Source organism: Argiope bruennichi, chromosome 5, assembly GCF_947563725.1.
Source record: "Argiope bruennichi chromosome 5, qqArgBrue1.1, whole genome shotgun sequence".
In the NCBI taxonomy this organism is placed as follows: domain Eukaryota; kingdom Metazoa; phylum Arthropoda; class Arachnida; order Araneae; family Araneidae; genus Argiope; species Argiope bruennichi.
The window spans coordinates 33,701,324-33,718,956 of record NC_079155.1 but is presented as its reverse complement, the minus strand read 5'-3'; the positions used below and the strand labels follow the sequence as shown (position 1 = coordinate 33,718,956).

The window sequence follows — 17,633 nt, the reverse complement described above, 5'->3', positions numbered from 1 at the left end:
ACAGTGTAAGGCTTTTAAAATAGTATGAGTTATAAAACTATCAAAATTTGAAACTTAATAGCTTCTTCAGCAAAGTATTTTTTAAGAGACCAAGTTGTATAAAATATATAATTTAAAGTTTTCGCAAACCTCGACATACTAGCTGGTCGCCACTGAGCAACTGGATAATTAATGTCGCTGTACTGTTTATATAAGGTTATTCACTATTCAGTCTAAGAGTCTTTATTAATAAACCTTATGAAATTTTATAAATATGTGATGATTCACTTGCCTTCTCTTTTCTGGAGCGACAATTGGCTGCCTTCTTCCCCTGTCTTATTCTAAACTTGGTGATTCTTCATGATTTAAACCTCACTTCCTGGTTTGAATTTTTTAAAAATTGAAACTATTTGTCGTCTTGCGAATGTGAGTCAAAAATGAAACAAAGTAGTGGGATGAAATTTGTTATGGATGCCAAAATCGTATATTTGAATCAAATTTTGAATGCAATCCATCTAAGGACGTCTGTATATCTGTCCATCTATGTTCATAGTACACTATAAGTAAAAAATGATAAAACTTTGTACGTGGGTTTATCATCAGACTTGTAGACTAAAAAATTATTGGTTTTTCCGAAATTTCCTCGTATGAAGGTTTTATGCTTTTCTCAGCTGAAGATACTGAAATTTTACCAAGATGTGAATGCCATCAGTGCTCAGATTTTTTTATTTTAGATTTTCATACATGAAAATTTTGTGTTTCTAAGTACAATGAATACTCTGTACATATTTTGAACACTTTTTTTGACGATCTATTGAACAAAAAATTAGACAGAGAACTACAATTCTGTTAAAAAAAATGCATACCAAATTTCATTCATCTATCATTAGGATTTCGAGTAATCGCGTTTGCATTCATGCTGAAGATGCTGATCGTCAGATGATCAACCCTTAACGAAATTTGTCCAAATTTTATACGAATCTACACTTTAGATACTGAATCTGTTTGCTAAATTTTGTCTTACTAGCTTTCAAGATTTGTATTTATCTTATTCACCTGGACTCGAACAACCAACCTGACAAAGTTTCCCTGAATAGCTTATACGAAATTTGTAGATTTCTATCAAACTTTGAGCATGAAGATGATACAACAAATTTCATCCATCAAGCTCAAAGCGTTTATCTTGTTAAGAGATTCAAAGAAGGAGACATAATATCATAAATTTCTTTTTATTTTTTCATGTTTTTAAAATGTGAAGATTCGTCAATCTCGAGTTCGGATATTTTGAGGATTATCGTGTTTTTTTATGTACTTCGTACAAAAAAATAAAATGGAAACAAACGGGGAGAAGTTACGTGGCATTAATTCGCGCGATAGTTTTGGTATACTTTATCTTTCCATTCGTATTAAATTAACAGGAATGCAACAAATAAGAGTTCCGAATATATAATTTGTTTATTAATGTATTTATGTTAAAATTACGCTTTTTTAACTTTGTACGTACAATGTTTTTTGATAAAAAAAATTTAATTTGAATAAAAGATGGACCGCGGTGGCCTGCTGGTAAGGTCTCGGCTTCCAAACCGAAGGGCTTCAGGTTCGAGACCCGATTCCACCGAAGAACCGTCGTGCAAGCGTTCAATCTGTTGAGGCCAAAGATCTCCCAGCTGATGTTGCGTGGAATTTGGAGAGGGGGTGCCAGCTCAAGTGTCGTCCTCGTCATCTGACCATGGTTCGAACTTACGACAGCCATTTCAAAATGGCTCTGCTGTTGCTTTAAAACGGGACGTTATCTATCGTTATCATCTTTTATTCAAGTTTGGTTATATTAATCAATTTCACAGGGCCTCCAATTTCCGCATACGAAATCTTTATATATGTAAATAAAATTAAGCATTTATGCAAACATAATTTTACTGAAACATGGCCGAAAAGAAGAAACTTTTGAAATAAAATTCAATTTATTTCATCACAGAAGTTATAATTTGTACTCGGGGTAGAGCGATATGACGTGTCTGTTCACATCGTGATATAAGAGCAGAAAAGACAAATTTTCCCCTTCGGTGATTTTACTGTGAGATTCTGAAAGATTTTTTTGACATGTGCAGACTTAGAAAGTAGAATCTTGGGTATCTTTGAATGAAATGCGTGGGTGAAGGATCTTCATCTTTCCCTCAATGGAGGAAGATTTACCGATTCAGTATATTTTAGAGTACGTGGGGGCCGCGGTGACCTGGTGGTAAGGTCTCGGCTTCGGAACCGGAGGGTTGCAGCCTCGAGACACGACTCCTCCGAAGAACCGTCATGTAAGCTAGTCTAGTGCACGTTAAATCCGTCGGGGCCAAACGTACTCCCGCTGGTGTGGTGTTGTCTGGAAGTTTGAAGGGGGAGTGCTAACTGAGATGCCGTCCTTGTCACTTGCCCACGGTTCAAAATTGCGAAGTCCGTGCCAAAATAGCCCAAGCGTTGCTTTAAAAAATGGGGCGTTAATATAACTAAACAGGTACGTGCAATTAATAATAAATAAAAAAAGTGCGATTTAAATCAGGAAGATAATTTTAGAATGAAATAACATGGGCTAATTTATGACAAATATTGGGAAATTAACTAGGATTTATATCAAATTAAGAGATATTGTTACATGTATATATGAATAAATGCTCCATATCTCTATTCAAAATAGGTCTGATTCAACATTTTGCACAATTATGTAAACAAGAGAAAGAATATCGTCAACTTTTCAAAGTTCAAGATGAATTAAATATTCATTTAATGAAAAACTATTCAAACTTTCGCCTTTCTCCCACAGTAACTGCGGGGGATAATATTCGAGGAAAATGTTTATTTCGCCTTAAAATTCAAATTTTTACCGTCTCATTGATATCGATTTTATATTTGTTCGATATTTCTATAAACTGTTATCATTAATTTCAATGAGTTTAAGTTTTAAAAATTGCTAATTTTGAACTACATAACCATTATATTTTGAATCTTATTTTAATATGTATCGTTTTTTCTTTCAGGTTTTTCATTGGCTGTAAAGTAGAGGTTCAATGATTCCTAAAAGAAAGCACAAGTCTATCATTGAAAGGACACAAAAATAAACTGTTTATTGTAAATGAACCAGATGGTCGACGATGCCAGCGGTTTTGGGCAATGAAAAATCAACCAATGTTTTGCCTCTCCTTTCATAGCTATTTCGGTGGAAATTATTCCGAAAAATTACAAAATATTAAAAATAAAATATTTATTTTTCAACTACTCTAATTTTTATTTCAATTGTTATTAATTCTTCAGAAAATTATCGCCGATGATTTTGAAATATGGAATAAAGTTTTAACATTGCTTCGCTACATTAACTGTAACTTCTATCAAATTCTCTGAACTTCTGTAGCATTGTTTTTATGAATTGCTCTTTTATTTCAATACATACGTCTCGAAACGTTTTTATATATTGTAATATTTTAAACAAAAGTGATTTCTACGTTTGAAATATTTTGCACAAAAGGGTTTTAAGCTCCAGCAAAATCGGGAATATCAACTAGTATAGCAATAAATTAACAATGACTATTTAAATTTTCAAATTTGGATCTGTTTATCAAAAATCAATGTTCTTAAAACTTTGGAAAGCATATATAGAATCTGAAATTTATTAAGAAAAAAAAATACAAGATGAAATCTCACTGAAAGTAAAAAATATTCTTTTAAATGAAATGTTTATGGTAATTGAGAAAGGTAGCACATTAAGTGCATTAAAGAATAGAACATTTTCTCATACCCTCTGTCTCGTTATTAGGACTACGGATCCGCATGGAAACGTCATTTTTGTTAAGAATTACAAAAAAATAGCTTTTATTGTTATTTTTAAGGAAATGCAGTTGGGAAGAAAATATTTGGACTATGTTTTGAGAAAAAAGAATACAAGGCTTGTGAACTTATAAAAATGAGTGAAAAAAACATTAAATAGCACTGAAAGACATACGATTCTTTAAGCCTTTTATACTGAAAATTGAACAGCGGATTTAAAAATAAGAAAATGGATGCTACTTTAAACATTGAAATAAATACTATAAGTAAGAAAAAAATATCAACAGCTATGCTGAAAATTATTTGAGGAAAAGGTATTTAGATGAGGAGAGAGAAAAAAACAAAAAAAAATTATACATTACACACAATACTATTCATATTGTAACAAAACTTGTTCTAACTTGGAGCGAACTGAATGGCTCAGTGGTAGAATACTACGAATTGAAAGAGACAATTCACAAGTTTATATCTGGCTGAAAGCAAGTTGCCTAAAAATTGTTTTGTTATTAATTTACTTTGTTATTTCTCTTTTGTTCTAGAAAGTTCTTATAATTTCTGTATCTTTCTAAATCCGGAAGATTAATCATTTCGTGTTGGGGATAAAAACAGATGTAAGGTTTATTTCCTTGAATAAAGTCTCGAGTTGAGATTAGCGAATGCTATCTTCGAGTTTAGTTAAAACACGGTTTATCTACGCTACGCTATCAACGTGACAATATATTCACATGTACAGACAGAAAAGTTCAGCTTAAACGTATTATTTTTCTTTTCTTTTTTTTCATTTTAATCTTATTTTATTTATTTATTTTTTCATATTCAAAAATCAGAACCCTCCCCCCCCCGCCCCCAAAAAAAATCTTGGATACTCTCTAATAAAACTGTAACATAATAAGACCATGAATGCATAGCATTGGCGAAGAATAGTGACGAAATGCTGATCTTTGGCTAGAATTTAGCATTTTTACTGAATCCATCGTGTGATCCTTGGTGTTTAATCCCTGGCATGCAGCTTAATAGTACCTAAAAATCGAATTTGTGTTTTAGCCACGTTTTCCCAAGCGATTGAAACCAGAATTTGATATGGAATACAAATGTAGTTGTAAAATTGCATACTAAGTATTATATATTTAACCTTTCCAATACTGCTCCTTCCTAATCCAGGTAGCACATCCTGTTGCTATCCCTGGCATGCAGCTTAATAGTACCTAAAAATCGAATTTCTGTTTTAGCCACGTTTTAACAAGCGATTGAAACCAGAATTTGATATGGAATACAAATGTAGTTGTAAAATTACATACTAAGTATTATATATTTAACCTTTCCAATACTGCTCCTTCCTAATCCAGGTAGCACATCCTGTTGCTATCCCTGGCATGCAGCTTAATAGTACCTAAAAATCGAATTTGTGTTTTAGCCACGTTTTAACAAGCGATTGAAACCAGAATTTGATATGGAATACAAATGTCGTTGTAAAATTGCTTACTAAGTATTATATATTTAACCTTTCCAATACTGCTCCTTCCTAATCCAGGTAGCACATCCTGTTGCTATCCCTGTCATGCAGCTTAATAGTACCTAAAAATCGAATTTGTGTTTTAGCCACGTTTTAACAAGCGATTGAAACCAGAATTTGATATGGAATACAAATGTCGTTGTAAAATTGCATACTAAGTATTATATATTTAACCTTTCCAATACTGCTCCTTCCTAATCCAGGTAGCACATCCTGTTGCTATCCCTGGCATGCAGCTTAATAGTACCTAAAAATCGAATTTGTGTTTTAGCCACGTTTTCCCAAGCGATTGAAACCAGAATTTGATACGGAATACAAATGTAGTTGTAAAATTACATACTAAGTATTATATATTTAACCTTTCCAATACTGCTACTTCCTAATCCAGGTAGCACATCCTGTTGCACAATACTGTAGAATATTGAGCGATATTATATTAAACAATATTGCGAATATTTATCAATGTCATACATTATTGAATAATATTGTTATGAAATTTTCGGGGTTCGTTTGGATAGTGGGGGTTATATGCTGTGAAGAACGCTCAATCACCAGGCGGCAGTAGAAAATAAAACAACGACGTTTATTTACACGAAGACGCACAGGACAGCACAAAGACAACAACTATTTACAGCACAGAAGACGATTATCTTCAGCCGAAACGTGCAGCAATAACAGCATACACAGCAGCATATAACAAGACAGACAGACAGTAGCGCACAGCTTAGTTCAGCACTAGCTTCACTCCGTCGCTGCTCCGCTTATCTCTGGAAGGCTAGTTTTTTTACTGTCGATTCCGACTACACTGCCCTTCCTTTGTTGAGAGGGATTACGGCTCATTGGGGCCGCAGGCCCCACCATCCGTAAATCTAAAAATGGTTAACTTTGGAGTGATATGAAACTGACCTTAGTAATTGCAGTGCATCATACATGGTTTATTTTAGTTTGGAAGTATTGTTTTCTTGTGTGTGGGGAAAAAAAAGGGTTATGTATTATTTGTCTGCAATTTAAATTGCAAGGGCACAGCGAGGTCTGCGTTTGTTGCAGGTGTCGTTTATATCATATGTCTGTAGGTTACTTAGGGTGGGGTTATCAATATATATGATGTTTCCATAGAAGTTTTGGGCTTGTTTGAGGATGAATTGTTTGACTGAGGGGATGTTCAGAGCTTTAATGATTTCCGCATTTCTGATGAACCATCTGGCCCTGACTATCATCCTTAATGTTTTGTTTTCCAGTGCGACTATTTTTTGTAGGTTTGTTTTCGCCGTAGCAGCCCAGATCGGACATGCATAAGTAAGTATTGGTCTTAGATATGCTAGGTAAATGAGGACTTTATTGTTTATTGAGAGACCTGAATTTCTGCAAATTAGCGGGTATTGGATTCTGAAAGCCAAATTAAATTTTTCTCTTGTTTTATTTATGTGCGTTTTGTAATTTAAGTTATCTAGTGTTATTCCCAGGTATTTGACCTCGTTTTGCCAGTTGATTTCAGTGTTGTATATTTGGATTTTGGGCCAGTTATTATTTTTCTTGCAGAATAAGATTGCCTCTGTTTTGAACTAGCAGTTGCTGCCGCTTCCTTTTATAGGTCTCAGGAGGCGGGGCTAGCCGCCTCTCAACCAATCAGGAACGTTAGAGGCGTATCTCCGTTCCTATTGGACGGACTGGGAAAATTCTCGATGTTTCGGGTATAATCTATTTTAGCGCCAAAATTGCCAAATTCGTCGCCAAGTTTGTCGCCAAGCTCCGACACCGGACTCCGCCCAATACCGATGACTGTAAAACATTCTTTCCGGTGGTGGAACTAACTATGCTGGGAAGCAACAGTACATATTCGTAACAATATTTGAGTGCTACTATGGAACTGGCCGCTCAAATTATTAACTGGCGGGACGGTTTCGGTTGCAAACGAGAACTACAGAATTTAAAACGAGCTAACATCAAAGATATACGGCCTCTATATCCTGCAGCCTTCGTTCGAAACAGAAACTCACAACATTAGTTTCCACGACCTATTGAGCCGGATTAGTAGCAAGAGATTAATTCATATAACATTTCCGAATATCGCACTTACATACATGTGAAAGTATAGACTGGCAAAAACTCAACCCCTGACGGATTTAATCATCCCAATTTAATAAGTATCTCCTTCTTAGACGTTAAATCTGTGGACCGAATTTTATTCATCTGGCTCTTTTCATTTTGTAATTATCTTGTTTATATTCGGACAGTCGAATTCCTCTGAAATTCGAACTCAAAATTTGATAAAAAACTACAAACTTAATGTAAAGATCATATACCAAATTTCACGAGTCTAGCGCAAAGTGTTCCTATCTTTCTCACAGTCAGACCAATAGACATAATACCACAGATGCATTTTTCTAACACGGGTAGTCTAAAACGTGGGGACTTGTCAAATTCTCGAGTTCGAATTTTTTTACCGTTATAAAACTATCTCTGTGCTTCGTACACGAAAAAGAAAAAATATGAGGTTCAAGAAAAATTAATAATGAAAGAAAAGTTTTCCAATTCTTATTAGTATCTCTGTGTGGATCGAAAATAGTAATAGTTCTTGATATATTATAATGCTTTAAAATGAGTTTAAGTTAACTAAACTTAACGGATAACTTTTTAAGAATGATCCGATTAGATTTGGAGATGAATTTTTAAAAATGATACATAAGTATTTCTTATATCAAATAGCTAAAACAGACTTGAAAGATCACTATTAGAAGAAAAAATATACTCATTGCCATTAGTTTTGAAAAAAAAAAAAAAAACTCTGCTTATTCAATGAAAATTTAGTAAAATTAATCGGTGTTAGGTAAAACAGAGTAAGTTAAAAAATAATGTGAATATTTAATTTTTATTTCATCTACATATAGCTCAAACTACATAAAATGTAACAAATCACAAGATAAAAGTCATTTTAATAAATGAAAATTTTATGAGCAATTGAAGTTGCCCATAATGATTTTTTTTTTGTCTAAATGAAACTATCTAAAAATCCGCGGTCTATCACACCCTCAAAGGTTTTGGATATATGCATACCAAATTTAATGAAATTTTATTGAATTGAGTTTGAAATATTATATTTTCTGTGAATCAATTACAATGAAATTTCCATTCTTCGGAAAATGCGTTTGAAATATTATATTTTCTGTGAATCCATTACAATGAAATTTCCATTCTTCAGAAAATGCGTTTAGATATTCTACTTGTTGTTGTTGTTTCTTATGGCACTTGTCATGGACAAGCCCGCTTTTCGAAGACAGCCGATTTAAGCCTGAGGGGGAACGCCTCTTATTTCTATAGTAGCGCCATCTAGGGCCAAGAGAACGACTTAGTTACACACACGTCACAACCCTTTTTACGAGGCGGACTTCATTCATGCATTTCATTCATTCGACCACAGATCGTAATTTAGACCTGAATCAGAGAACGATCACCCCTGATACAGTACCCCCAATGGTATTACTCTCGACATGGAGGACTTTGTGACCACGACAGATTTAACGCGCGTCAGCCACCAAGCACGCGGGGAATCTTCGGCCGGCGGGGTTCGAACTCGCAACCTAAGGGACGCTCTACCAACCAGGCCATCCCGGACACCATTCTACTTGTAAATTAGTTCATCCAAATGCGCTGGAAACAAATGTAGTTTTCATGCTTTTTTTAACAGAAATTCCAAAAATAAGCAAACTACGGCTGAATAGGTAGGGAATTACTATAAACAATATCAATTATTATTTTGGAAAATTTTATGATAAAAATAAAATAAATCACTCATTTTCGGTTAAATATACCATTGTTTTCGATTTCATTTTTATTTGTTCTGTATTATTGAAACTAACGTATCTATAGTTCTACCTTACATATATCAAAAATAAAGTCTGTTTTAGAATTTACGAAGTTTGGACTTTGTTTTCAAATTTAAAAAAAAAAAAACCGCATTTTTCTGGAAAAAGCATCTAACCTAGCAAATAACTAAATAATAAACAAATAACCTAGTTGGATACCTTAAACAGTTAAAAAACCATTACATGTTTGAACCAAGGACTTGTATTTCCAGTAGGTGTTACTCTTGCGATTGTATTTCTGTGAAAGTTTACTTTTTTTAATGATGTATAGTTCTTTCAAATAAAAAATGTGTCTCACGTTGAAATATCTAAATCTGACTGTTTCAAACATCAACAGCTGCAGCAACATATTAAAAAAAATGTTATTGTTGCTAATTATACTTATTCAAAATAACATGAATAAACAAAAGACAGGCTTTATCTCGTCACATGTAACGTGAAATACAACAAAATGAATGACTAGAGGAGCCTCAAGGAAGACAAAAGGGAATATATTTGAAAGAAAAGAAGCTCACATACGTGCATTACAATAAAGGATAAAATTAGGAAAATCATCGTCCAATCCAAATAGTTCATCTGAAAAGCACAAAAATCTGTATTTTTATTCTATTAATTTTTTTTTAAAAGGAAGCAAATTACATTTTTAAAGAAAGCGATCCATTTCTAACTTGTGACATACTGCTTCAAAAGAAAAAATTAAAGATACTTTTTTTTCCTTTCTTATGTATATTATGCTATGTAAATATATATATATATATATATATATATATATATATATATATATATATATATATATATATATATATATATATATATATATATATATATATATATATATATATATATAATAATGTGATTGGTAATTGGTCGATAGTTATTAAAGTTAGATTCATTGATTAAAACATTTTTTACCGTAACATCATCTTCGCTGAAATATTTCAGAATATATATTAACTCTTCTTTAAAGAACGGATTAAAGAGTATAATTCGAAATTCTATAAATAAATTAAATATATCTTTATGTACCAAATTTCTTTGACAAATTCGTTTATATAAATTTTGTATATTAGAAGGATAATGCTCAGAATTATGAAGATTTTATCTAAATTAACAAATTAAATCTCAAATATTTCATAGTTTTACTTATTCCTAGATTAAGAGGGGGGGGGATTTAAATTCATTGGATTTTTTTTTTAAACTTCCGTTTGAACAATAATGTTTTGAAGAATTTTTGCAGAATGTGCCTCACTTAATCTAGAACTTAACTGGATTTGGTTTGGTTTGGTTTGGTTTGGTTTGGTTATTTTAACGTCCCGTTTGAAGCAACACTAGGGCTATTTTGGGACGGACCTCGTAATTTTGAACCACGGTCAGATGACGAGGAGGACACCTGAGCTGGCACCCCCCTCTCCACACCACACAACACCAACGGGAGGACGTTTGGTCGTGACGGATTTAACGTGCAACAGACCCCCTTACACGACGGTTCTTCGGTGGAATCGGGTCACGAACCTGAAACCCTCCGGTTCCGAAGCCGGACCTTACCACCAGGCCACCGCGGCCATAACTTAACTGGAAGATAGTCGCTGGAATGTACTTGTAATGTTTCAAGTTTGATTGAATATATATTTCTATCAAATATACCTGAAATATTTTGATATATTTCAGCTAAAGTGATATCGATAATTGATGCTCCACTATGAAAATGGCGAACAGGTTTTCCTGAAGCCATTTGTTATATATAGTTTTCGCCTCTGCTTTTCCTGTAAAATGAACTAGGTTGGGTACAGGAAGTTCTGCGATTTGATATCTATACTTAGAATACTGTCTGTAAGTTGTCTGCATAATTATATGTGTGTAACATATTATCATTAGAATAATTGTACGCTAAAATAAGATTTGTCAGATATCTTGTGATTACCATCATTACCTCAAAATACCCTAGTGTTGGATTCTATTGCTAGAGATGGGATATATTTTTTCTTTGTGCTTGTAGTTTGCTTTACTTTACAGCAGAATTAAAAATGCACACATTACAGAAAATTATTTTAAAAAAAATGAAATTACCAATTTCTTATTTATTTCAAGATTTGTTTTGATCTAGATTCACAACCTTTTTACCTATGCTTTTTAAAAAATCAGAATGTGATTAAACTAACTCTTATTCGAACCATGTATTTAAAAATAACACCAAAGAAAATATTACTGTTAGTAAAATTGTGGATTACTCACCTCAATCTTTATTATAGAGACTGTGCTCTTCAATTAGTCTTCTGATCTTTCTCAAGAGCTTATAGACAATTACACAATTAAATCTAAAAAAGAAACGTACTGTTTATGAAGTAGTAGGAAATATAGTAGAAAAGCAAAATTTATAAGATAAATTGTAATCTTAAGAACTTCAGATTTTTTTTAATGCTTTCAATTTGAATGGCTTCTTATTATTTCGTTGAGTTATTGTCGCGCTAGCATGAAGCAATAACAATTTCCTAATCAATTTAAACTAATCATATAATAGATATGATTAATTTAATCATATCTATTATGAGGTTTTTATGGTTATGATATTTTCAAAACTAATTTCGGTAGATTTAATTATGCTTGGGAATCATATCTATAATATAATAAAAATCAATGTATTTTAGTGAGAAGTGGCGGTAAGAAATTGTTATTTTGATTCGTTTCAGCGCTGGCGCCTATATCTTTTGACAGTTCTTTGTGACAAAAATATATATATTTTTTATTGTTTAAAAAATTTATAAGCTTAAAGAATGCATAAATTGGCTAGAGACTTTTTAATCAATCTTAGAAACATTGAAATTCGTTATTTATAATTTACAAGTTAGTTAATCTGCACAAGAGTTGTTTGTAAACAAACAAGTTATATTTCTCCATTCTTTTTTGGTAGATTTTTTTTTTTTTTTTTAATTTCATAAACAGTTTGTGGAACTATTATATCGTAACTGTAAGTCATTTAGTAAGTCATTTTAGTTCATATTTTTAGTGATAAATATTTTATGTTTTTTAACTAAAAAAAAAAGAAGAAAGCTTTAAAACATAACGTTTCTTTAACGCTAAACTTTGCATAACGTTTCTTTAGATTGCCTATTAGATTTTATCTTAATTTGTAACTTTATGATCAAATGTTTCACTCATATTTTTTTTTTTTTTTACCTGATTTTAGTTTGATTGGTTTTCAAAATTTGTCTTTGATTGTATACATGGAAAAATACCGTAACCATTGCATTTAAATCTCGTCGATTGGTAGTAGAATTCATATTAAAATAGTTCAGTAATTAAATAGTTTGACAAGGTATTTTTTTCTGCTTTAAAACAGTAGTACTGTTTATTTTATGTTGAAGTACTTTCAGTACTTTTTATTTTATGTTGAAAAAGTGGTTTGCATTTGGAACTTGAAGTAAATTTAATTTTTTATTTTGAGTTGAAAAAATCCAGAAATTCTATCTGATCAGTTTGCAATTTTTATAACTTAGAGAATACCTAGTAATAACAGTTTACAATGTTGTAAATAGATAAATTTTAAAATACGGATGGAGTTTGGTATCCGCTTAGTTCATCTTGCAGCAAAAAATTTTAAATCTAAAGATTCAATGATTTAGTTTGAAGCTATTGGACTGACTAAATGAGGGGTTCTTACCTCTGATTTATTTAGTGGAGTAGTGAATACTGTATGGTATTCATCTGAATAGAAAGAAAATTTGTTCATTAGAAACCAGATAAATCTTTTCATTGCTTTATTTAGTTACAAATTGCTTTTTTATAAATTAGAAAATACATCATCATTCATTCATTCATTATATTTAATACTTTAAATCAAATTTTTAAAGAAATGTGAATAATATAGTTTGGTATTGTTTTTATATGCCATCTTGACACAACACTTGTAAAATACAGAAAATTAAAAAAAAAGAAAAGAAACAGGAAAAATGCAGAGAAATATGTAAATTTCCATAAAAACCAGGTAAATAAGGGAATTTCAAATTTCTTAGGTTCCGTTTTTTATTCTCTAAAAAATAAATGCTAATCTCTGAACACTGCAATTGTAAAACATTGTAGCCGTAACACTAAATATAAAATAACTGCTTAATCGCAGAAACAACTGTTCTCATCCTTTTGTACTCATTCCTCTCTTTTTCTGTATAGCTCAGTCTAATTTCGATTTCAGAGACAGTTGTTCTTTTTCCACAAGATTTCCGGTTTGCAGCTAATAAGGATGCTGTAGCTGCATGAGAGTAAATTTCTCTGGCAGGAAGAGCAACATTCAATCTTCAAAAGCATTGCAGTAGTGTTTAATCACTCACATGTGAGCGTATTTAATAGTTTTTTTAGAAATTGTGAACTTATTCAGACTAGATTTACGAATTTTTTAAATATTGAGCTATTAAAAATCCTTATTTAATATGAATTGGGTTCATAAAAATATAGGCTAACTTTTCTAAAAAAAAAGTTCAACAAGGGAAAAAAGGTTAGAAAAGTTCCACAAAATCTACTGTTTACTTTTTAGGAAGATAATAAGCTTAAGTATTATGGGAAAACACAACCATGTTAGTCATACCAAAAGAGGAAAACATACCAAATTGCATACTCATTAAAAAAAGTCATAATTCATAATGGATTTTGTATCTAAAGGGAATACAGGAAAAGAGGACACATGAAATTAAAAAAAAAAAAAATGAAAATAAGCAAACTTCAAAATTGTTAATTCAAGAACAATCATTTAAACTTTTATGAGCATTAAAACTGCATTCAATTCAAAACTGCATCACATTCATCCTTTAATGCATTCAATGATCGGAAATATTTTCACTGATAGTGAGATAGCTAAAAAGTGTACTTTTAGTCATATAAATACATTGTGCATTATGTAATACAGATTAACTTGTTTTTTCAATAATCTCTTAAGAAATTTTCAAACATTAAAAAATTTTAATATGCTTTGGTGAAACTTTGACTCTTTATTTCATAAAAATACCAAATGAATCCTATTGTAAGATATTGATCTGAATCAACCAATAGGATCTCCACAAGATATTGGAATTCAGTATTGTCAAGGCATACCACTGCTCAAGAATTGTTTGAGAATTTTTAAGAAGTTATATCAAGTTTGGATATGCAAAACAGTATGGAGGGATCAAATGCAAATTAAAAATCTTTAAAAAATTACAAAGAAGACCTTCCATGCAAAAATGACTGAAATTTTAGATCTAGGTTCTTTTGCACTATATATAATCTATGGAGCATTCAGCATGGCCATGTATTTGATGGAATGTGGATGCTACTCTAAGAGCAGTGTATAGAAAATTTAATGGTAGTCTACCTGGGCATGCTGATTTTCTAGAAGTTACAAATTCTTCTGAATTCCCATTGATTTTTGTTCTATCTATTGGATGGAAAATATATGTATTTGGGAAGTTGCCCCAAAAGATTTTGACAACATAGAGAATGACATAGATTTCAGTAAAAATAATAATAATAATGATGTCTGGATCTGCATTGAACGATATTATAAATACTTGTCAGAATAAATTGATTCTGAACTAGTACCTTTCTTATATGAAAATCTTTCCAATTTTATTAAATAGTTAATGAAAAATATTGTCAAAAGCAGCATAAATGAAGAAGCAAAAACATTAAATAGCTTATTTTTGCTAGAGATGGATCTAACAAGGGGAGGTTAAAGGGTTGAAATCTGAGATCTTGATGATATTTAGCAAAATGATAGTATACATTTAGAATGTTCATTCATGAAAATATTAAAACGCAATGGCCAGTCAATTTCGAGAAAATAGTCCTCAAACTTTTGGTAAAGCTTATATACTGATTGATAACTTAACTCCTGTCCTGATGATCCCAATGGCATGGTTGTCTAGGTAAAAGTCTCGTATGAGGAAGGTCAGGGTTCGAGCCTGGCTAGAATATTTTTTTTCTTTTTTAATAACTTTTATTGAATTAAAAATTTACAAATACTCTTAATGAATATGTTTTTAATTTTTTTCATCTAAATTAAATATTATTGAAATACATAATAATAAAATTAAAATTTTAAAAGAAAAATTATAAATACAAATGCATTTTTTAAACAAAATAAAATTATTTAAATTTAATTAACTATTTACAGATAGTTTTAGTTAATAAACTACTTAGTTTTATGCAAGGATAAATGTTTATTCTTTTATTACTTAAATTGTAATTTAATATTTAAAAAGTAGTAATAAATAATTTAAATGGTCATAATTATTAATTATAAATACTCACATCTTAAAAAAAAAATTATCCAATATTTCTAAAAAATTATCCTATATACAAATTTTTTTCGAGATTGGATGATTAATTTTTGTATGTGTGTGCAATTTTTTAAAATTATTGCAGAAAAGTGCCACATTTAGCTTAATTTTTAGTTAATTAGATTTTTAATTAAAGTTTCTAAAAAAAATTCCTTCATGGTGCACATTGTTGCTTCCCAAGGTATATATAGTCCAAATGCGGCAAATGTAAAAATTTTTAAATTTGAAAATTCCGATAGTAAAATCAGATGTTTGTTTTCAAGTGCACATTGCTTCATCATAGTGACTGTTTAATTTACTTTTAAAATATTGTAATTTCATTCTTATATTATTTGTTCTTTAAAATAATTTCAGCAATATAATCTTTTTTATCTTGTGCTAATTTGTTGATTAGATTTTAGATTATAATGCAACACCTAAAAATATAATGCAACACCCCTTTTAAATAATATTTTATCTCAAAATATGGTAATTCTCACTGATGGTAATCTAAGATAAAAGTTTTTGCTAATTTTTTTTTAGTAGTTGGCATGATTTGGGCAAAAACTAGGCCAAAGAGTGCACCTTAATCTTAAATCTTATTTTTTTTTTCATCCATAATGCTATTTTTTTTTTAATTTTACTTTGACTTTAAATAATAATAGTAAATTGTTTCAGAAGGATGCAATCAGCCTTTGAAAAGCTCCTGGCTGATCAAGAGAAGCGCAGAAATGATTTCATGGAACAATTTTATAAAAAGGTACTGAAATAATCTAAGTAACTTGATCTATATTAAATGTCTATTGCTATTGTTTTTAGCAAGTGCTATTCTTTTTTTTTTAATGCTTGAATTTTTCAGTTTTCATTAGATATAATAATGATTTGGCTATTTAATTTAAATTTTTTAAATTGCCAGCTGTAGTCTGTAATAGATTTTTATATTTTCTATAAAGTACAGTCATTATGTCATTGCCTTTGAAGTTGCTTTAGTGAAGAGCAATTAGTTTGAGCTTCATTAGTGGAGTGGAGCATATTACTTAGGATAACAACCTCCAGATCTTGCACCAAGAGATATGCTGGATCTACTAAATTGTTCTTCAGTTCTCTTTGGTATCTTTCATTGTCTTGATTTTTTTTTTTTTTTTTTTAGTTTGGTTGATTCTACATCAGCAACTTTAATACTTTACATATATTATACATAAATTCACAATTAACTATGACCATTTATTGTTTACCTATGCTCTTAATAACTATATAACTGAATACCTTATTTTGTAAAAGCAAGTTTTAATTGTGTGCATGTGTGCTCAAACTCTAAACAACTCTGAGAAAATTTCCATCACCAATCAAAATATATATTTTCTTCAGAATTTTGAAAATATTAATGGAACTAAATAATCATTCTCAACACCAAATGCTTTACACAGAACAAAATCTACCATTTTATCAAAAATAATCACATTTGATTCTTCATTCATTTTTATTTGCAACCATTCTGAAGGATCTAGTGGCAACTATTGATGAATCATTTAAGCAAGTTATCATCACTTTTTCAATTTAAGTTGTAAAAGATAAGATTTATTATTATTATTAAACATGTTAACATCATTCACATTCCTATTGACAGTAAGGAAGCTTTCATTTACCGTAGTTATTTTCTACCAGAATTCACACAATACTGAATAAAACATTTTTGACTTTTGATGTACTTGCAATGACTGAAGGCTAACTCTAATAGGATGGAGACAAAAAAGAAAATTTATATTCAGCATTTCTTCCCTCAGTTTCAGAAGAATTTTCAATTTATAATATAAATTTTTATTTCATTTTGAGTCAAATTATTTTGCTTTTCTTTCTGGTAATGAATTAATTTTTTATACAGTTTGGTGCATATTTAATTTCTAGTGCTTATGTATTTATTGTTTGCCATTTGGCAAACATAATCAATAGGCTAACATATTTTTGTCAAATTCTTGGAAATTAATTCCTGATTGCACTGAACTTTGGCAATCTTTTTTTGGCTTTTAGTTGTTGACATGAAATTAATATACAAGTTCCAATTTCTACATGTAAATTTTTTAACACTGCAGTTCATTGATGAATATGTAAGCATATTTTTTTTAAATAGTTTTTTTCTATTTACCCTTAATTAATGATAAACATATGAGGAATGTTTTTCAGTCTTTT

The 17,633-nt window shown here is 30.6% G+C and overlaps 1 protein-coding gene across 1 annotated transcript in view; it reads left to right on the top strand.

Annotated features, from left to right (window-relative positions):
- LOC129969531 (uncharacterized) overlaps positions 1-17,633 on the top strand; it is a 65,592-nt gene that overhangs the window by 31,549 nt on the left and 16,410 nt on the right. The window contains exon 2 of the mRNA XM_056084142.1: positions 16,125-16,206. Coding sequence (XP_055940117.1) covers positions 16,129-16,206 — 78 coding nt within the window. The 5' untranslated portion in view covers positions 16,125-16,128. The remainder of the gene's footprint in view (positions 1-16,124; positions 16,207-17,633) is intronic.